The sequence below is a fragment of the Equus quagga genome, chromosome 2, assembly GCF_021613505.1.
Source record: "Equus quagga isolate Etosha38 chromosome 2, UCLA_HA_Equagga_1.0, whole genome shotgun sequence".
Lineage (NCBI taxonomy): Eukaryota > Metazoa > Chordata > Mammalia > Perissodactyla > Equidae > Equus > Equus quagga.
Window position 1 is genome coordinate 96,961,863 of NC_060268.1, and position 23,248 is coordinate 96,985,110.

Genomic DNA, 23,248 nt, shown 5'->3' on the forward strand with positions numbered 1-23,248 from the left:
GATACTACGCCCTCTTGCTCTCTTGGACACTCCTGCCTGGGTGAGTGAATGCAGGTCACCCATGCTGGGCGCCCAGGGCCTGGCAGCCTGACTAACACACAAGTCACGTCTCCAGGGCACCTAGGACTTCTTACCCAAAAATGCACACGATGCTGATGTGACAAGATAACACTGCTTTTTAATGAAACCCGTATCTTTCGCATTTTTTCCCCTTTTTCTCTTTCCATTTAAGTAACTAGGCTGTTGTGTTCTCATGGCCACAGAAAGGTACGTTATAACCAAACCAGAACTTTCTTTTTTACAAGGAGCCTCTTCCCGGCATTTACGTTTCTCTGCCTAGACCCTTCCTTCAGGAACAGAAAGGACTCATAACACAGACTGAGACTTGGAAGAATTTTATAAAGGAAGCCAAGCTCTCCCTAAAACTCAAAAGATAGACCGGAAACTTCCACGACGCCAAACACACAGTCAGGGTCCACAGACGACACAGCGCCTACTCAAGGCAACATGTGCCCAGCTTACTTCCAGGGAGCTCTTCCCTCCAACGGCAGCCCAGTACTTCTGTCCCTTGGTTGTTCCGGAAGAAATGATGCTTCTCCGTACCCAGGAGCTCTGTATCCTTCCCCACCCCAGTCCCATCACAGGCATGGACTATAAACACTTCCCAGCAAACGGGAGACCTTTGAGTTCTCTCCCAGGAGGAAACGCCACGTCTAAGGCATGTTGAAAATGCCTGAGCCAACACAGCGGCGGCCTCTTCCACTCCTCAAGGACCAGTGACCTTCACCTCGGGTACCCTCTTTCTCATGTAGATACACGTGCTTTTCAGCTCATCTCCCATTTGCCCCTTTGGGTTACTTTGGGAAACCCTCCCTTTCCTGCTCTCTCAATAGAATCACATGAATAACCAGTTGCCTTGGGGAACCCAAAACAATATTTTAAGCTAATTTTAGGCCACCCTTGAATCCCATTTATGAAGCTGTCTTTAAAGGAAAAAAAAGAGGAGTTCAACTTTGGAAGAAAAAAATACAACCGGGAACCGTGTATTTTGAAACTCGAAACAGGCAGAACAATTTATTGCTCTTAAGTTGGTTGATCCTACAAATCTTGGTCAATGTTTAATGCAACCTAAAAGCAAAATAAAAAGTAAATATGCTTTAATACAACAAGCCAAAGAAAATAGAGTTTAGGTAATTTCTATCTGACTATGTATATAAAACTTTTTGATAGTTTCAAATTATTTCAAATAAAATCCAAATTCAATATAATAACCATTGTGTTCTCAACGTATTTATTAACCCATCCTTTCTTCTACTTCCCTTGCTATACTCTTATTGTCATCCTTGTCTTTCTTGCAGGGGTCGTCTTCCTGTGCCCACCCCTTAAATGTTGGAATTTCTAATGGTTTCACCCTGAGCCCGCTCCTTCACATTCTGCAAGCTCTCCCAGGTACCCACTCACTCTCCTAGCTTCACTTAGTACAGATGCCGGCGAATGCTGCATTCCCATCTCCTGCTGGGAGCTCTCTCCTGCCTTCCAGACCTGTATGATACAGTCACTGGTCTTCAGCCATTTTCACCTGCATATCTCAGAGTCACCTGAAACTCAACATGGCCTCAACTGAGGCCATCATTTTCACAAAACCAACTTCCTCTTCCTATGTTCAACAAATGATAAAGCTCAAAAAATGGTAAAGAGTCCAGTTGTCCAAGGCAGAAATCAGGGCATCATCCTGACTTCTTTCTCCCCCTTATCCTCCCAGCCAATATGGAATCCACTCCACTGTCCCCAGCTCTGCTGTCTGCACCCTGGTCCGTGGGCTGGTCATCTTGCATCGGGATGACTGTAAGAACCTCCCAAGTGGTCTTCTGTTTCCACTCCTGTCTATGCAAATCCTCTCTCCACCTTCTAAAAACACACGTCTAACCCTTACACAACCCTTCCAATGACTCCCACCAAAGTCCAAAATCCCTGACACGGCGTACAGAGCCCAGGGTGATCTGGCCTCTAACCCCTCGCCAGCTTCAAATCACACCATTCTCCCAGCTCCACACAACCTACCAGAATACTCGACCATTTCACATCCTCCAAAGCATCTTGCTTTCTCCATCCGCTGGGTTTATCTCAGGCTGATTCCTTAAAACTCATTTCCTCCAGAAGACTCATCCAGGCTTGGTCAGGTTTCCCTGCTCTGGTCCATTGGTTCCACGGCCCCCAAAGGGCAGGAACCACTCTGTTTTGTTCACTGGAACTTTCCAGCTCCCTGCATAGTACCAAAACACAGCAGACACTTAATAAAAATTTACCCACTGACTGATTATGATGAGCACCAAGTCTTTCCAGTTCCACTTTCCAAACAGCTCTTAAAAACACCATTTACTGCTTCAGGCCACCAGTGTCATCTCTCTCTAGATTACTATGATGGCCTGCTAACAGGTCTCCTCAAAGCTATTACCCATTCTCTTCACTCGCTGTAGCCAGGTGGCCGTTCTCATCACATCGGCCTCCACTGCCTTGAGGCACAAACTGGACATCTGCAGCACAAATCACAAGCCCTGTCGTGAGCCAGCCCCCCTCTCTCTGCCGCCTCCCCTCTCGTCCCTCCTGGCCTCACACTCTCCAGATATGTTCTCCTCCCGCTGGGTCTTCACACGTTCTCCTCACCCCATCACTGAGGGTGATGCCTGCCCTGACCAGGGTCCTCAGCTGGGTGCTGTCCCACCTGGTCAGTGCACAAGGCGAGTAAACGTACCACCTGCAGACAGCCCCAGTCCACACCTGCTGACCTGCCTCAACCATCAGTAGCTCCTCTCTCACTTCAAAGGATGCCGGTTTGCACACTAAGTTACCTGTCACTCTATCAGTGACTAATAACTGCTTGTCCAATTGTCTGTTTCTCCCCTAGACAAGGTCAAAAACTGTTTTATTCACAACAGGACTGGGCACCGTACCTGGCACATACAAAACACTGTGTGTTTATGAAACAAACAAATGGACTTACATCCTGTCAAAGCAGACACTTCCACTGGGATATTTATTTTTCCAGGGTTCACTTCTGAGAACCAAAATGTTGGCCCCAAAAACTTAATTTAAAGATTATGTATTTTGCCAAATGATTTCAAATATATGTTTTGAAGACATTTTGAAATTTTCAAAGCCTAACTTCAATGTATATGGATCACCCTCTGCACAGGAGGGCAGGCTGCTATCTCAATATCAGCTCCCAGCTACTTCCCATCCGCTCTGAGCATTTGTACGGGGCCAGACAGGCACCCACCCTCACCCGGGGCCAGCAGCACACGTGCACCAAAGGGCAGGAGGTCACTGAGGGATCCAGTCCGCACCCAGGAGCTGGTTTTCTTTCTTTGAAGCAAAAGGCCCAGTTGTCAACCAAACCCCAGCTCATCCGCGCTAGGGTTTCCAACATGACAAACTGGTCTTTCACCACTTTCCCAAAGACACTCACGTCGGACAGCATCGGCTCATCGAGCTCCTCCACTCTGCTCAGGTTGGGCGCGCCGTATCGATCACTGATTTCAGCGAGCGTCTTGCCTGAGTCTGCTGCTGCGTCCTACAGTCGTAAAGCCAGTTTTACTTTTAAATGACTTCAAAGATAATATATTAGTTTTCTTTCCATTTTGATAAGAAATTTCTGCATTATAACATCAAAATTCAACACTGTTAATTAATGGAATGAACCAATACTCATTAATGACCAAAGAATTCTAGAAATAAACACTAAGACTTATTAAAAAAGTACATTCAAAAATTTACAATATACCACTGTAAGTAATCGTGTGGTCAATATCTCACAATATTCTAGTTTTTGAAAAGACAAAGGCAAACTGAATGTCCAATTTTTATCCATTTTGAGATTTTCCTTTAAAGTGCATCATATTTGTGACTTGTCATTACTAGCATACATACTTGGACTATCAGCTTCGATAATCTTCTTACTAACAATTTAGCTATTAATGTATCAGAATTAACTTTGACATTCCAGGACACTCACTCCTTCCACATAACACAGAATAACTTCTCCTTCTCACCTCTGAATGTGAAGTATCTTCACTCTTAGCCATACTGTCCATATCCAGTCTCGCCTCCTGTAATACATAAAAATGAAGAAAAACACTTGGAATACTCTTTTAATCTTGATTCTATGTTTAATTTTCAAGCATTTCTCTTTTCACACAATGCTATGATCCATTTAACAGCAAAAACGTTGTCCTCTTAAGCAGTGATCCAAATACACTCAATACACAACTGCAGACCAGTCTCACTTAATACTTTATACCAACAGCAGATGGCTGTGCTTTGCTTATAATTACATACAACTTTTTAAAAAAATGAAAGGGGCTGAAACATTAAACCTGAAGCCAAATTATTAGCAAACGTGAAAAGTGACCAAAAATTTTAGTAAATTCTTAAAATAAGAGAGTTTAAAGAGAACCCGCAGTTAAGTAGAATTTTACACATAATAAGAAAGAAGAAAATATTTCTGAAAGAATGAATCTGGCCCAAGTCCCTATCCGATGGGTGAACCGTCTCTCTAGGACCTGAGCAGTGCCCTCGAGACCTCTGAGCACACGGGCGGCCTCGTTCTGAGTGTGAAATCATTCTTCTAACCAAGCCACACCTTGCCATGGCCTCTCTCTCCTCATTGTAAGGCAGCGGGGCACCTAGCTGACCATGAGCTGATTCATCTGGCTGCTCGTGACCATATATAGGGCTGCGGTAATTACAGGGGACATAGATGGATATGGTCACCCCGATTACACGGGACACACATGGCACTGTTTCTCAAGACCATTCCATTCTCCTGAGAACGTCTTCTCTCACCACCACGTGGCTGCAGTGGGAACCGCGTTCCTCAGCCACGTGCAGCAAACTGGGTCATAGTGAGAGACTGGAACTAACGGCCAGAGAAGAGCAGAGGTGACAGCCCTGGTGGCACTGGATTCTCTTGCTCCCAAAGGTCTGGAAGGCCCGACTGTACCAGAGTCCTTCACGGTTTAGTTTCTCAAACCCAGGATCCTTCCAATAAACTTCCCTTCACAAATGATAGTTTAAGTCGTGTCTCTGCAGCCACAAGAAGGTCAGGGTGGAAGGAGACGAATGGCCTCGCCTCTGTGCAACGTGTGAGGCATGGGTCATGGGTCCTCTGCAGGAGAGGTGAGGCGTGATAAGCCAGGAGGAATACAGATGACTAAGTTATTGTGGCTTTGGTCCCACAGTCCGCTGATCCTGCAGATAGTGAACAACATGGGTGTGACCCTCTGAAGCCATGAAACAGAGTCCAACTCCTCCTACAAACCACAGACTTTCTAGCAGTCAAACAGAGCTCTCAGGGCATCTTGATAAAAAATACTTTCAATTCTCGTATCATTTAGACACTGTCTTCTTAATGCATTCTGGGTTTTCTTCTTTCATTTTAGATTCTGAATATTAACTGAAGAGAAAGGGGGTATGCATTTATATGTGTGTGTGCGTGCACATGTATATCCATGCATCTGACTGCACTCAGACTGAGATGATGTCAGTAACACTATGTACAGGGCTTTGGCTTTATCCTTTTAAAATCTCATCTTTTTGATGTTCAACATCACTAATTATCAGAGAAATGCAAATCAGAACTACAAAGAGCTATCACCTCATGCCCGTCAGAAGGGCTATTATTAATGAGACAGGAAACAAGTGTTGGAGAGGATGTGGAGAGAAGGGAACCCTCGTACACTGCTGGGGGGAACCCTCCCACCAGTTTACACAAACTGGTGCAGCCACTATGGAAAGCAATATGGAGATTTCTCAAAAAATTAAGAATAGATCTCCCATATGATCCAGCTATTCCACTGCTGGGTATTTATCCAAAGAGCAAGAAGACACAAAGACATAGAGACACATGCACCCCTATGTTCATTGCGGCATTATACACAATAGCCAAGACTTGGAAGCAACCTAGGTGCCCATCAAGGGACGAATGGAGAAAGAAGACGTGGTATTTATACACGATGGAATATTACTCAGCCATAAGAAAGATGAAATCCTGCCATTTGTGACAACACGGATGGACCTTGAGGGTGTTATGCTGAGTGAAATAAGTCAGAGAGAGAAAGTCAAATACTGCATGATCTCACTTATTAATAGAAGATAAAAACAACAACAAACAAACTCATAGAGACAGAGATTAGATTGCTGGTTACAAAGGGGAAGGGGCGGGAGGAGGAGGAAAGCGGTGACTGGGCACATGTGTGTGGTGACGGATGGTAATTAGTCCTTGGGTGGTGAACATGATGTAGTCTACGCAGAAATTGAAAGACAATGATGTACACCCGAAATTTATATGATGTGATAAACCAACATTACATCAATTAAAAAAAAAGAAAAAACAATCTCATCTTTTTTATTCAATTCACCCTTCCAAATTTGTTTAATTGCTTTAAATAATGAAGCTCTCTTCTAAGCTATTAGTAAGCATATTCTGTGAAACCTGCTTCTGTTTTAAATTTTAACTATGGAATAAATGGGGGAGTAACATTTGAGTGATAGATACCAGCTCCAAGCACACAACCTGTAACATCCAGGTAAACAGTATAAGTCAGTCATTCAAAAGTTTAGTCTACATGAAGCAAATTTCTGGATACAAGGAAACACTGGTCAGACTAGAGGCTTGACATGAAGTACACAGACACAGTCAATGGAGATGGACTTTTTCGATATAAGTTACTAAATAATTTATTTAATGAAAGACATGAAAATACATACAAAAACGTGTGTAAAATGTAAATTATTGTTGATAATACATCTAACATAAAGAAAAAAGACATACTGCTGTCTCAGAGATCAGAATACTCCCAATATAATAAAAAACTTAACCTTCAACATCAGCTACCTTAATTAGGAACAACTATCTCTTGACTAAAATGTTGACAATGTTACTATTCGAGAACTCGACTGCTCACAAAGCAGTTTCACATACACGATCTTACCTGATCCTTACAACCCAGTGAGATGTTGCTAATAATATGACACTGTTATCCCTATTTTCAAAAAGGTAAACTGAGACTAGAAAGGTTTGAAGACTTGGTTAAGTCACACAGCTAATGTGTGGCAGGTCTTCAGACTATGAATCGCACGTGACAACAGCCGGAAGAAACAGTTCGAGGATTCTAAGAGGTTTTAAATAAAACAGACATTTAAAAAACTTCAAATTACCTTTTCCAATTGTTCTTGAGCTCTCTGCAGTTCCTCTGTTCTCTGTCTCTCTTTTTCCTGCATTTCCAACTCCAGCTGGAATGCCAGCTGTTGCTGAACATTCAGAAAGAAATAAGCCGTATTAGAGTCAGCTCAACGGCAAGGAGTTAACTCTATCACTCTGAAATGTCCCAGGACAATTAAGCCTATGCCCACCTAAGTTTCAGAAACTTACACAAATAAATGGGCACTAACACCCAATACTTTAGGTTTTACAAATATTTCCTGAAGTCCAAATAAAAAAGGAAACTTCCTTAATCGCTAATTTTAGAAAAGCACCGTTTATAAAATCAAGTTATTTTCTCTGTTTGTCTTGAAGCTGTAAATGAGATTGCCTTAATTTTTTCAGATACGATCTCTTTAAGCATAGATAGGTCTTCAAATAGGCAAACCTTGGTTGTAGAACAGTAGATGAGAAAATCTTAAGTATATTATCTGAAACTATAGACAATCAACAACATATTTGGTCCCAACTCAACATATATGCCACGCTAGAACAGAGGCCAGCAAACTAAATTCTGTGGGCCAAATCTGACCCAACTTCTGTTTGCGTACAGCTCACGAGCTAAAAACGGTTTTTATACATTTTTTAATGCCTGACAAATATCAAAAGAATAATGATATTTCATGACACATGAAAATCATATGAAATTCAAATCTCAATGTCTATAAACAAAAGTTTTATGGAAACATTGCCACGCTCAGTCCCTTCCTTGTTGTCTATGACTGATTTCCCACAATAGCACAGCTGCAACGGAGACCACAGGCGGTGCTCTCATCTCACCACAGATGACAGTGACGCCACTGTCACTCAACAGCATTAGGAGCCCTGGGATCACCATACTGCAACAGTTTTTCATCAGTTCATACTCATCATGTCAAAACGAGAAAAGAAGTGGATTTTGAATATTGTCCTTTTGGAGTGTGCATTACTTTATTATCAAATTAATCATTTATCATGCGATGACACTGTACTAAAAGAATGCAATGAATATCAACATCACCAGATTAAGCATTCATCACAACACTCTTAACTCACACGAAACCAAAGGTCAAAGATTTTAGAAAACTTAAAACAGACTTACTTCATCAGAGCAGAATTTCTTCACGAAAATTAAAAACGAAAATGAGGCTACAATGTAATTAAGTTTCCAAGTGGCCCATTTTCAGCCAAGCAAGGAAATACACTTATCAATGGTGATTTAACTGAAATATGTTTGATTTCAGTGTCCAGGAAAAAATAAACCAATTTAAGATTATTAGCCTTTTGGCAAGAACAGTTGCTCACATAGTTGATGACACTGGGAGCGACATCGATAGTCAACTGAAAAGAGGCAAATGATTTTGAGTAGTTTTCCCCGACTCTCGATGGGCAGGCAAAGCTCCCAAGTCTGCTCAGTTGTTGTCGTTTACGCAAGGAGTCGATACTGAGTTTGAAGTGAGTGAAAAATCAGCTCCTATGAATAGTCTTCATGGGATAAATATAGGGAAGAGTATTTTCGAAGAAGTTGAGAAACATTAACTCAGCACAACCAGAAGTGAACCCTGCTGAGATGTGCTACAGCCAACGGCGATAAAAACGTGTGCAACAGAAAAAGGACAGTTTAGTTGGACAAATTTACAAAGCTTGAGAAAATACAGTGTATAAAGGCTACAAGTATTCATTGTATTATTCAATAGCAGCTACTGTGCAGAAAATATTTGAAGTTATCACGTGTTATCGAGCCAGTGGTGTCAACAGCGTCCCTCATACACTCTCAGGAACTTATCAGTTCTGTGGATTTCTGTCAGAAACAGAAGCTGAACATATATCCTGACTTGCCCTACCACACAGCAGTTCCACGGCTTCACAGTGGTAACCGTCATGTTTTATTGTGAATTTTTGAGCTCAGAGCCAAGACTGAAACTTTTCTAAATGAAAAGAACCATTCTCGACCACTATTATCCAACATAAATGGCTTTGGAAATTAGCTGTTGCTGCAGACTTAATAATGTTTTTTAATCAATACACCCTAAAATCATTAGGCAAAACAGCACTTACATGTAAAACTTAAACTGCAAAAAAGTTATTTCGACAACAATTCAGGTTGTTTGAATCAAAATGTCAAGCTGCACTGTACACTTCCAGTGCCATCAAAAAACTGAAACATGAAACTAGATGTCCATCCCACACAAAGTGGCAGTGGATGTATTTTCAAAGCTCAAACTATTGTTCAATCTATTGTATTGAATGTTTTTAGGCCTTGCTGTAAGAGCAGAGGAAATTTCCATATTTCAAAACCCATTTAACTGTGTAATTGAGAAGCATTCACCAACTCTCTTTTGGAAGTGATTATCTACAAGGTAATGACACCCTAAAAGGCACACATCAAGAGAAAAGTCTAACAGAATTCTGCAGATGCCTTCCAAAAGATGAATATGCTCAAGTGAAATCATATGCACATGGACTGGTATCAATCTTTGGCAGGACCTATCTGTGTAAAAAGATATTTTCAAAGATGAAGTACGTAAAATCTCATTACAGATCAGCACTAACAGATAAACATTTTCAATTAATAGTGATGATAAAGAACATTAACTTTGAACTCCAACTAAATGAAATGTTATCTTTAAAACTAGAATTTGGGGTCCGCCAGGTGGCACAGTGGTTAAGTTTTAGCACTCCACATCCGCGGCCTGGGTTCACCAGTTTGGATCCTGGACGCAGACCTACACACCAGCCATAGGGCCTCGCTGTGGTGGCGTCCCACACAGAAGAGCTAGAAGCACTTAACGAGGATGCACAAATATGTACTGGGGCTTTGGGGAGGAAAAACAGGAGGACTGGCAACAGGTGTTAGCTCAGGGACAATCTTCCTCACCAAAAAGCATTAAAAAAGAAAAAAGAAAGAGGGAAGATCCAAGATGGCGCCGTGAGTAGTCCTCTTTGTCTCTCCCCCTTCGAGTCTACAATTATTTGGACACTCATTGCTTAACAAAGGATATCCAGATAGCATCTCAGGACGTCTGAGAGACCCACGCGACTATACACTGGAAGGCAGACGGACTTCCCTCCTGGAGGAGGTGGAGATAGGTGAAAACTCTCCGACCCTGACCGAACAGCCTAGTACCTGCAAGCGGCTTTCTTCCAGCGGATGCCCCCAGAAGATCAACACACACCTAGGGCAGGAGCGAGCACACACCAGAGGAGCGACGGTGGAAACAGGTGACCAGAACCCTACCTAACCCCCCCGCAATTACTCCTAAATGCAGAGGGAAACTCTAGAGTTACACACCTGAGCCCGCAGGGAGAGTCTCGTGTCGCCATTGGCGGGGAGATCCTGCCTGGTGTCCACGGTGCCCGGAGGGTCCCAGAGAGAATCACAGAGGGTACGGTGGGCCCCCAGCTGCCACTGCCTGCACTGTGGGGCAAGGGATTGCCGGAGATCTTGGAGAGGACTGGGGTTGGGTGAAGCTCCAGAGGCCAGCTCCGCAGCCCAGGGGGGAAGCTCCAGAGTTCTGCCTGGGCAGCAGACAAAACTCTCTGTCTGCCATTAGCAGAGGGCCACGCCCAGCATTCACAACTCCACGAAAGTCCCGGAGAGAATCCCAGAGGGCGCGGCGAACCCCAGCTGCCGTTGCCCGCCCTGTGGGGCAAGGGATTGCCAGAGATCTCAGAGAGGACTGGGGCAGGGTGGAGCTCCAGAGGCCAGCTCCGCAGCCCAGGGGGGAAGCTCCAGAGTTCCGCCCGGGCAGCAGACAAAACTCTCTGTCTGCCATTAGCGGAGGGGCCACACCCAGCATCCACAACACTGGGAGGGTCCCGGAGAGGAGAATATCAGGCAGGGCAGCAGCTGACCAGCTACCACTGAAATCAGGATCTCTGGCTATCCCCCAGACAGGGCAAAGGGCTCCCCGAGTTCCTGGGGAACAGGACTGGGGCTGGCTGGAGTTCCAGCAACCCGGCTCCGTAGCCTAGGGGGAAACCCTACAGGCTCACAGCAGCCTCAGCGAAAGCCTCTGTACAGCACTAGTAGAGAGCACCCATCCGGCAGCCACAAGGCTGGAAGACCCCGGGACAAAAGTAGCATAGTTAGGTGAGCTAACCACAGACTGTAGAAGGTGCCCATAGCTCTGCTGCGACCCATAGTGGACAAGTGAGATTTTGTAGGTGCTGACAGTGACAGAGCGGCAAATATAAGTGATCCTACCCCTAGCCGCTGGAAAAGCCCATGACACTGTTGCAGACCCCAAGGAGGGAGCACGTCTAGGTGGGCTGCAACAGTAGGCACCAGCAGCCTGAAGCCCCCCCGTGACAGCCCCCACGGCAGAAGAGGGAATCCAAAGGACCACTGTGACTACGAGGAGGGGCCCAGGCCCAGTTAGCAACTGTGGATAGGGTTCCTGGTTGGTGCAGTATAAACAGCTGCTCCCCCACCACAGCAGCAGAAACAAGCGGAAGGAGCAACTAAACTCTATCTCTATGCGGAGGCATAAATCTACAACATTAAGCAATATGAAAAAATACATTAAATCTCCAGAACAGAAGGAAAATAACAAATACACAGAAAACAATCCCAAAGATAATGAAATATATAACCTAAATGACGATGACTTCAAAACGGCCATCGTTAAAATACTCAATGAGTTAAGAGAGAATTCAGATAGACAACTCAATGAGTTCAGGAGCTATGTCACAAAAGAGTTTGATACGATAAAGAAGAACCAAACAGAAATACTGGAAATGAAGAACACAATAGAGGAGATTAAGAAAAATCTAGATGCACTGAACAGTAGGGCCGATAATATGGAGGAAAGAATTAGCAATTTGGAAGATGGGAATATAGAAATGCTGCAGGCAGAGGAGGAGAGAGAAGTAAGACTATAAAGGAATGAAGAAACTCTCCGAGAACTATCAGAAACAATTAGGAGATGCAACGTAAGGATTATAGGTATACCAGAGGGAGAAGAGAAGGAGAAAGGGGCAGAAAGCCTCTTCAAAGAAATAATGGCTGAGAACTTCCCAAATCTGGTGAGAGAGATGGATCTTCAGGTGACAGAAGCCAATAGATCTCCAAACTTTATCAATGCGAGAAGACCAACCCCACGGCATATAGTAGTGAAGCTAGCAAAAGTCAACGACAAGGAGAAAATACTAAGGACAGCCAGGCAAAAGAAACTAACCTACAAAGGAACCCCCATCAGGCTATCAGCAGATTTCTCAGCAGAAACTTTACAGGCTAGAAGAGAGTGGAATGATATATTCAAAAATCTGAAGGACAAAAACCTGCAGCCGAGAATTCTCTACCCAGCAAAAATATCCTTCAAATACGATGGAGAAATAAAAACTTTCCCAGATAAACAAAAATTAAGGGAGTTCATTGCCACAAAACCTCCTCTTCAGGAAATCCTCAGGAAAACCCTCATTCCTGAAAAATCAAAAAAAGGAAAGGGGCTACAAAACCAAGAGCAGAGGAGATAAGTAGAAGGACAACAACAGAGAGTAGCAGCTCTTCATCAGAACAGATTAAACCATGGGACGAGAAACAAAGGAAATTGAAGAAAACCGGAAAACAAGACATAAAATGGTAGTGGTAGGCCCCCACATCTCAATAATCACTCTAAATGTAAATGGATTGAACTCCCCAATCAAAAGACACAGAGTGGCAGGATGGATCAAAGAACAAGACCCAACAATATGCCACCTCCAGGAAACACACCTCAGCCCCAAAGACAAACACAGACTCAGAGTGAAGGGATGGAGAACAATACTCCAAGCTAATAGTGAACAAAAGAAAGCAGGTGTCGCTATACTAATATCAGACAAGGTAGACTTCAAAGCAAAACAGATAAAGAAAGACAAAGAAGGACAGTATATAATGATAAAAGGGACTCTCCACCAAGAAGATATAACACTTATAAATATATACGCACCCAACACGTGAGCACCAAAATTTGTAAAGCAACTCTTAACAGAACTAAAAGAAGACATCAACAACAATACAATAATAGTAGGGGACCTCAACACACCATTAACACCAATGGACAGAACATCCAGACAGAAAATCAACAAGGAAATAATAGAATTAAATGAAAAATTAGACCAGATGGACTTAATAGATATATATAGAACACTTCATCCAAAAACAGCAGGTTACACATTCTTCTCAAGTGCACATGGAACATTCTCAAGGATTGACCATATTTTGGGAAACAAAGTAAACATCAATAAATACAAGAGAGTTGAAATAATATCAAGCATCTTTTCTGATCATAATGCTATGAAACTAGAAATCAACTACAAGAAAAAAGCAGAGAAAGGTGCAAAAATGTGGAGACTAAACACGCTTCTGAACAAACAATGGATCATTGAAGAAATTAAAGAAGAAATCAAATATTATCTGGAGACAAATGAAAATGAGAACATGACATACCAAATCATTTGGGATGCAGCAAAAGCAGTCCTAAGAGGGAAATTCATTGCAATACAGGCTCACCTCACTAAACAAGAAAAAGCTCACATAAGCAACCTGAAACGACACCTAACAGAACTAGAAAAAGAAGAACAAACAAAGCCCAGAGTCAGTAGAAGGAGGGAAATAATAAAAATAAGAGCAGAAATAAATGATATTGAAACAAAAAAGACAGTAGAAAGGATCAATGAAACAAAGAGTTGGTTCTTCGAAAAAATTAACAAAATCGACAAACCTTTAGCCAGACTCACCAAGAAAAGAAGAGAGAAATCTCAAATAAATAAAATTAGGAATGAGAGAGGAGAAATCACAACAGATACCAATGAAATACAAGGCATCATAAGAGAATACTATGAAAAACTATATGCCAACAAATTGAACAACCTGGAAGAAATGGACAACTTCCTAGACTCCTACAACCTCCCCAAACTGAATCAGGAAGAAATAGAGAATCGGAATAGGCCAATCAGAAGTAAGGAAATGGAAATGGTAATCAAAAACCTCCCCAAAAATAAGAGTCCAGGACCAGACGGCTTCTCTGGAGAATTCTACCAAACATTCAAAGAAGACTTAATACCTATTCTTCTCAAACTATTCCAGAAAATTGAGGAAGATGGAGTACTCCCTAACACATTCTATGAAGCCAACATCACTCTGATCCCCAAACCTGACAAGGACAACACAAAGAAGGAGAACTACAGGCCAATATCACTGATGAACATAGATACAAAAATCCTCAACAAAATTCTGGCAAACCGAATACAGCAATACATCAAAAAGATTATACACCATGATCAAGTGGGATTTATACCAGGGACACAGGGATGGTTCAACATCCGCAAGTCAATCAACGTGATACACTACATCAACAAAATGAAAAACAAAAACCACATGATCATCTCAATAGATGCAGAGAAAGCATTTGACAAGATCCAACACCCATTTATGATAAAAACCCTCAATAAAATGGGTATAGAAGGAAAGTACCTCAAGATAATAAAGGCCATATATGCCAGACCCACAGCCAACATCATACTCAACGGACAAAAACTGAAAGCCATCCCTCTGAGGACAGGAACAAGACAAGGGTGCCCACTTTCACCACTCCTATTCAACATAGTACTGGAGGTGTTGGCCAGAGCAATTCGGCAGGAAAAAGAAATAAAAGGAATCCAAATAGGTAATGAAGAAGTAAAACTCTCGCTGTTTGCAGACGACATGATCTTATATATAGAAAACCCCAAAGAATCCATAGAAAAATTATTAGAAATAATCAACAACTACAGCAAAGTAGCAGGGTATAAAATCAACATACATAAATCAGTAGCATTTCTATACACTAACAATGAACTAACAGAAAAAGAACTCAAGAACTCAATCCCATTCACAATCGCAACGAAAAGAATAAAATACCTTGGGATAAACTTAACCAAGGAAGTGAAGGATCTCTACAATGAAAACTATAAGACTTTCTTGAAAGAAATTGACGACGACATAAAGAGATGGAAAGACATTCCATGCACATGGATTGGAAGAATAAACATAGTTAAAATGTCCATACTACCTAAAGCAATCCACAGATTCAATGCTACCCCAATCAGAATCCCAAGAACATTCTTCACAGAAATTGAACAAAGAATCCTAAAATTCATATGGGGCAACAAAAGACCACGAATTGCTAAAGCAATCCTGAGCAAGAAAAACAAAGCCGGCAGAATCACAATCCCCGATTTCAAAACATACTACAAAGCTACAGTGATCAAAACAGCATGGTACTGGTACAAAAACAGGTCCACAGATCAATGGAACAGAATTGAAAGCCCAGAGATAAAACCACACATCTATGGACAGCTAATCTTTGACAAGGGAGCAGAGGGCCTACAATGGAGAAAAGAAAGTCTCTTCAACAAACGGTGCTGGGAAAACTGGACAGCCACATGCAAAAGATTGAAAATCGACCATTCTTTTTCACCACACACCAAAATAAACTCAAAATGGATCAAAGACCTAAAGATTAGGCCTGAGACAATAAGTCTTCTGGAAGAGAATATAGGCAGTACACTCTTTGACATCAGTTTCAAAAGAATCTTTTCGGACACTGTAACTCCTCAGTTGAGGGAAACAATAGAAAGAATAAACAAATGGGACTTCATCAGACTAAAGAGCTTCTTCAAGGCAAGGGAAAACAGAATTGAAACAAAAAAACAGCTCACTAATTGGGAAAAAATATTTACAAGCCACTTATCCGACAAAGGGTTAATCTCCATAATATACAAAGAACTCACACTGCTTAACAACAAAAAAACAAACAACCCGATCAAAAAATGGGCAGAGGACATGAACAGACATTTCTCAAAAGAAGATATGAATATGGCCAATAGACACATGAAAAGATGTTCATCATCGCTAATCATCAGGGAAATGCAAATCAAAACTACACTAAGATATCACCTTACCCCCGTTAGATTGGCAAAAACATCCAAAACCAAGAACGACAAATGTTGGAGAGGTTGTGGAGAAAGAGGAACCCTCATACACTGTTGGTGGGAATGCAAACTGGTACAGCCACTATGGAAAACAGTATGGAGATTTCTCAAAAAGTTAAAAATAGAAATACCCTATGACCCAGCCATCCCATTACTGGGTATCTATCCTAAGAACCTGAAATCAGAAATCCCAAGAGTCCCTTGCACCCCTATGTTCATCGCAGCATTATTTACAATAGCCAAGACGTGGAACCAACCTACATGCCCAGAAACTGATGATTGGATAAAGAAGATATGGTATATATACACAATGGAATACTACTCAGCCATAAAAAAGACAAAACTGGCCCATTCGCAGCAACGTGGATGGACCTCGAGGGTATTATGTTAAGTGAAATAAGCCAGTCAGAGAAAGACGAACTCTATATGACTCCACTCATAGGTGGAAGTTAATATATTGACAAGGAGATCTGATCGGTGGTTACCAGGGAAAAGGGGGGTTTGGGGGGAGTGCACAAAGGGGGAGGTGGTGTACCCACAGCATGACTAACAATAATATACAACTGAAACCTCACAAGGTTGTAATCTATCATAACATTAATTAAAAAAAAAAGAAAAAAGAAAGAAAGAAAGAAATTTCACTTAAAAAAAAAAAAAACCCCAGGGGCCGGCCCCGTGGCCAAGTGGTTAAGTTTGTGCACTCTGCTTCGGCAGCCCAGGGTTTCGCCTGTTTGAATCCTGGGCATGGACGTGGCACTGCTCGTCAAGCCATGTTGAGGTGGCATCCCACATGCCACAACTAGAAGGACCCACAACTAAAAATACACAACTATGTACCAGGGCACTTTGAGAGAAAAAGGAAACATAAAATCTTTAAAAAAAACCCTAGAATTTATTTCCTCATTAATAAGCCTGTATTTAAAAAAATCGTATTCACATGTTATTACCTTTTTTAATTTCATCAATAAGACATTTGTGGAAATTTGTTTTCTCTCTTGCTATATCTACATAATAAACCATAATACCTACATAAGATCCTCAGTTTCACCTCTTGGCCTGCAAATCATAAACCATCTACCTCTCCAGAGAGAGTTTGCCAGCCTGAGCTAGAAAATACTTTCTCACCATCAGTCCAGCTCCATTCCATAAACAGGCTAACGAGCTCACTCCATTAAGAGCATCTTAAAACTACATTTTTTAAAATGCATTTTTAAAATAATACATTTTTACATATAAAGAGATAATAAACAGTGATTAATATTTAGTCTTGAAGAGTTGTTAAAGGTAATTTCTCGGTATTCCTGTATAATTCTCAGCAAGATAAGAGCGATGGGGCAGGTAGCTGAAACACAGGAACACATCCTTCAACCGACTTTCAGACGTTGGCAGAGGAAGTGAAACAACTCTAATGTCTCAACAATAATGAAAGAACAGTCGCTAAATATCAACCACGCTGGTCAACATACTCAGTTTCTTAACATTTTCAGGAAATTTTCAAAACCCAATTCCTTTCTCCACACATGAGTAAAACCATTTGAAAGATATTCAAACAAATACAAAACAAAAAAGCTTTTTCTTCAAAAATAAGCTCAAGTAGAAAATGGCAGTAAAAATGCTTCCCTGTCCACAAGGACCTGGGCTGGCTAGAGGGCACCTGAAGTCTCAAGGAATTTCAAGTCAGCAGTCCCGACCTCAAGGACACCTGCTCCGGCAACCACCAGGGAGGCGAGCAGTGTCTGACCCTCCAGCTCACTTGACTCGAGGGGCACGGAAAGGCCTCTCGATTGCTCTTCATCTCACCCTCTCTCTCTCTTAAGCTCTTCTCTGTTGGTCTACCTCTCCACGTGTCCCTTCTCTCATCTATTTCTGCCCCCCAAGCCACTTCTTTACTGGCCATAAAATCTCTGCAGAATATTACTGTATCTTCCACTCCCAATGCAATACTTAGGGTCTGATGCACAGTGGATTGCTTCATACGGTCTACATGACACAGCTGGAGAGATGTTTGATTTCCAGTATTGTCAGATTTTATCTAAGTAAGGTACAATGGACGAGCCAAAGACAGTTCAGCATCTCCACATTTGTGACGCCATCATCTTGGGGAAGGAGAATTGCTGAAAAGTTCTTATTCTGATAGACAGGGGACAGATACCAGCTACAGGAGCTGTAAGAGGAAGGGCAGCTCTTCACTCAGAGCTGGGACCACCCTGGCAGACACTTGCCCATTTGGATGATCATTTGACATCGAACTCAGCACTCTGCAACTTCCCAGAAGAATAAGCCAAATGACTCAACAAGGAAGACTCAGAAGCAGTCAAGTTTTCAACAGCACATCCATCTAAGGCGCCTAGAATGTTCTACCCCAGAATCAAGGATGGGAGATTGGGCAGAGATGCTATTTGCCATGTCTGTATTTTCCTTTTTATCCACACACCCCAATAACAGGCTTCTTTCCCGTTTTAAATATGTAGACTCGAGTTGAGACTCTAGAGTTAAGTACTATATGGTAGAACTAGAGGGGTGACTGAAATTTAGTTCAGACGCTCTCCATAAATTAACCGAGTCCAGAAGCCACTCTGGAACGTCCCCATCTTGTTTGTACTCCACGCCGTATCCCTTCAAGCACTCTCTTACCATCACATTCGCCTCCCCAGTGCTGCTACCCCAAACCTACTGCCGTCAAAGGTCTGCCTCTTCCACATCTGCGCTCAGATATCTAGGCTTAAGTGGAGAAAAATCACGTAATCAACAAAGCCCAACCAAACGGCAACATTTTAAATGCTGGGTCTCCAGCCACACCAGGTACTCAGTGCTACTAAGAAATTCGAAGTTTCCCTGGCCAGTTCTCTCTGCCACGGTCGGAAGCCACCACTTCACACCTTCACCACCCTCCCCGCACCTGCCAGCCCACCACCTCATTCTTGGAAGACAATCGTGGTCCCCACTTCATAAAGAAGAAACAAGTCACGCAGAAACTGCTTTCAACTGTGTGCCACAAAACCTATACACCTACACGTACCTACCCCAGCCTCTCCTCTTTCCTTCAATCAAAGAAGTGACCTTTGACCTTCCTAACCTATGTTCCAGACTCAATTTCCCTTTGTCTCTGTGGAAAGCTGACTTTAAAAATCATCTCCCTCTATTTCTTAACATCGACTACTCTCCCCCACTTCCACTGTGTTTCTTAAAGAAAAAAAAAACTCGCTCCCTGAAAACTTCCTTGAAAGCATCACCTACACTCCCCATCTCCCCTGCTCTGCCCCACCCCACCCACACCAGCCATGGTCGCCAGTGGCCTTGAAGGGGCCCTGCGCAGTCCTGTCCTCACCCAACCAGCGACAGGCCAGGCTCATCACTCAGGTCTCACTGAGAGGCTCTCCCCCTCAGCTCAGAGGAAGGCACACTCCCTGGGTTTTCCTCCTACCTCACTGCTGCTGCTTCTCCAGCGAAGACGGACACAAATGTGAAGAGGAAAACCTAAGAAAGCTACAGCCAAGTAACCCAAGATGGGGAGTTTTTCAGCTCTTGGGTTGCATCACACAGAGGCTGATGATGCTAATTCCAGTCACCGCTGAACTCTCTTACTCATCTCACCTGCTGAAACAGGAGCTCCTCTGCTCTAAGCCTCTCCATCATTTCCTGCTCCATCAGGGCGTGCTGTCTCTCTCGTGCCAAGTCAGCCATTTCCTGTTGTCTCTAGGATTGTTTAGAAACAATATCACATGACTAATTAGAGACAAAACAATTTTGAAAGCATCTTAATTACCAACAATAGGGAAAGGGCTAAGTAAATTATAGTCTATCCACTTGGAAACTATATAATGATTTGGGGAAATGTGTGTTTTATTCGAACAAGAAACACAAAATTAAAATTATCCATTGAATATGATCACAATTATATAAAAATATCTACAGACAAATGTACAGATAAAAAGACTAGAAGAAAACACCTAAAAATCTAAATAGAGGTCTTCTTTGGGTATTGTTTTCTTCTTCTACTTTTTCATGTTCAAGTTTTAGTATAATAAACATACTATTTTTATAACAGAAAGAAATAATATTGAACTTTTTAAAAAGCAGACAAACTGGACCAATTATTGTACTCTTCTAACTTTCTGAAAGAAGACCCACACTTACCAGCTGCTCCATGGTCACGTTCTCCTTATACTTGTAGATCCACAACGCTAAATACTCTATTGGGTCCACGGGGCGGACTCTCGCCACCTCTGCAAGACCTTGAGTTAGACACGCCCCAAGGTGCTTCTGAAGATACATTGACTCCATCTCGGACTCCTCACTTCTAAAGATAAGCATCTTTGCATTAATGCAGGAAATTTTCAATTAAGGCACAATAAAAGTACGGTCCGGGGAGGCCAAAAAGTGTTACATCCTGTCACCAGCCACGGGCACCTCCCATCAGGGACGGCACAAGCACGCTGGCCCCAGGAAACTTCTAACAGTTTCTAAAAAGGCTCCACAGAAGCCACTCCAACCAAAATAGTTTCAAAATCTTGAAGGCCCCTCCAGTCCAGGAGTGAGGAAAGGGCAACTGCCATTGTTGACTGCAAGATGACCACGTGCCAAACAACACTTCTCTCTCAATCCTCACAACACATCTGAGAGATGGGCGTCATTATCCCCACTGTCAGCTGAGGAGGCCCAGCACGAAGAGCATAAGGGGACAGTCCAGGACCACACAGTGGCACCTGGCGGAGGCAGGAGTCACACCCAACTCTTGATTCCAGGGTGGTTACCTTAATGACTACTAAGATGCTGCTCCCAAGCCAGGAGAGTCATTTTAGAAAGCATCACAAAGGTCCACCTCAAAAAAAAAAAAGGCCTTGAATCTCCAAGGCCGAAGAATAAAAAAATTCAAGCTTCCGAGAACAGCACATGAGGCTCCTCACACTCCGTCTCACCTCGGGGCATCTCTTCTGCCTCCAACATCCAGGCCTCTAACTACACAGAACATCCTGCCATCGGCTGCTCACATTTCACACTTGTCGATCGCCACACTTGCCACACGAAGACCCCACCCAACCTCTCGGCTCGGGAAATATCTCCCCACCTGCAAGATGCAGATCTCTCATTCCCCAAGCTTTCTCAGACGACACAGAAAGTTCCTCCTTCCCCAGGCAGTTCACACAGCACTTGTCACACTGCCTGAGGACTGCCTGTATGCACGTGTCTGTCCTCCCAGAGACCAGCTCCTCCAGCCCCTGGAGGAGTGTTTTCATCATAAGGCTGACACAGCTGGCTCTTTGTGGTGGCAAGGGAATGAGCTTCTCCCCTCTCCCAGGAATGTCCCAGTCTGTTCAGTTATGAAGATGCTCAAGAATAATCTTAGGCCAGATTTTTTTAAAAAAGAAGAAAGAAACGTAGCAAGCACTCCATCTCAGGTGCTTTGAAAGAAGTGACCACCCTCAGATGACTCTATGGAATCCGGACTCCTCTGAGAATCTAACAAAACACAATCATTATTTAACAGATCACACTCAGTGCTTCTGTATGTCAGGCATGAGCAATTACAGGGGATAGAATGCCAGCATGTCTACACCCGTCCCTGGACAAACGGACCTAACATGCTGCACAAAATTTCAGCAACAATGACCTCCTGAGGTTCATCCGTGGACCCCAATACAATGGGGTCTCTCTCATACAACGGTAGCGACAGTACAAGATGGTATAACTCCTTTGGAGGGAAATTTGGCAATATCTAGAAAATTACATATGTACTTACTCTTTGACCCATCAATCTCATTTCTGGGGTCCTATCTTGAAAAAATATAAAATGATATACGCAAACGGTTATTTTGCACCATTATTTAGAAAAACCAAAATGGAAGCCCATCCAAATGCTCATCATTAGGGGACTGACGAGATACAGCAACACAATGGATTATTGGGCAAGTGTAAACCAGAACGAGGAGGATCTCTAAAACAGGGGGTGGTCTCTAGGATACAGCATGATGTGGAAAAAGCCAGGTGCAGAAATTGTATATGGATGCCACCTTCTGTGCTAGCAACAGCTGCGGCAAAAGGAATGTGTCTGTGTGTATACACAAATGTAGTCATAAAAACTAAACATCTAAAAATTGAACAGTGGAGCAAATGAACCTCATTCCCTATCAGGTCGGCCTTGGTGTCCTCACTACACGGAGGAAAGAATTCTACAACTGAGTTTGCAACACAGCATCCTCACTGTACTTCTTCACCGGGATATACTATAAAGACAAAAATAACTCCGCCGACACCTCAATGTCATCTAAAGGGGAGTGACATAAAAAGGCAACGGCCTCCTGCAGCTACTCCACAAAGATAATACAGAGCAACGGGTAATACGGAGGAAGCGGGAAGCCTCTGGCCCAGGACTAGGGCCCCATCCAGGGCCCATCTCAGATCCATGGGCGCTGCATGCCATTCTCAGCAGGACCCCGGCGAGGCTCTTTACCTCACCATGGCAATAACACTCACCTTGCAAGATTGTTGTAAGGAATGGTGTTTGTCACACACACCAACAGGCATCTTAGCTAAACATCAGGGAGCCTCTTCCCAGAGAAACAACCCTGGAGAAGTTGTCAAGAGAAATAGAGGTCCCTGGCCGGTGCCTGGGAGAAAGCTGGCCAGCCGAGTGGCAAAGGAGAGGATCTGGGTAGGGCTGCCAGATTTAGCAAATAAAAATACAAGATGCTCAGTTAAGCTCGAATTTCAGATAAACAACGAACGATTTGTATTATACTATACTCATACTATAAAGCACAAGGATTCAAGTTTAACTGGGCGTCCCGTATTTATCTGGCAACCCTCGACTCGGGGCGGTAGGGTTCCTTTTCCTATCCCGGGTCCCCGAGGGTTGTCCCGCCCTCAACCAGGCGCGGCGCCACGCACCCTCGAGGAGGCGGCGGCGGAGGCGGAGGCAGCAGCGGAGGAGGAGGCAGCGGAGGAGGAGGCAGCGGAGGAGGAGGAGCCGAGGGCGCACCCGCGGAGCCGCCGGCGCTGAACTGACCCCGCTAGACTCGGGAGCGTCGCCCGCGCCCCGCACGGTCCGCGAGGGCC

The 23,248-nt window shown here is 43.3% G+C and overlaps 1 protein-coding gene across 1 annotated transcript; it reads right to left on the reverse strand.

The window, feature by feature from the left end:
- Positions 1-1,054: 1,054 nt before the first annotated feature.
- DYDC1 (DPY30 domain containing 1) lies at positions 1,055-23,213 on the reverse strand. The gene is made up of 8 exons (XM_046652048.1): positions 23,081-23,213; positions 20,330-20,492; positions 19,787-19,888; positions 7,216-7,308; positions 4,050-4,106; positions 3,467-3,571; positions 2,062-2,263; positions 1,055-1,128 (listed from the first exon to the last, which is right to left on the reverse strand). The coding sequence occupies exons 2-7, from the start codon at positions 20,474-20,476 to the stop codon at positions 2,243-2,245; spliced, it is 525 nt and encodes a 174-aa protein (XP_046508004.1). The 5' UTR covers positions 20,477-20,492; positions 23,081-23,213; the 3' UTR covers positions 1,055-1,128; positions 2,062-2,242.
- Between the last annotated feature and the right edge of the window lie 35 nt (positions 23,214-23,248).

Bases quoted from the DNA above. Each gene is read 5' to 3' on its own strand.
- DYDC1 (XM_046652048.1), bottom strand. From the start codon at position 20,476: ATGGAGTCAATGTATCTTCAGAAGCACCTTGGGGCGTGTCTAACTCAA. The intron at 19,889-20,329 runs GTAAGTGTGGGT...AAACAATCCTAG, and splicing joins ACGTGACCATGGAGCAGCTG to AGACAACAGGAAATGGCTGA. The intron at 2,264-3,466 runs GTGAGTGTCTTT...GGTACTATGCAG, and splicing joins ATGAGCCGATGCTGTCCGAC to GGAGCTGGAAAGTTCCAGTG.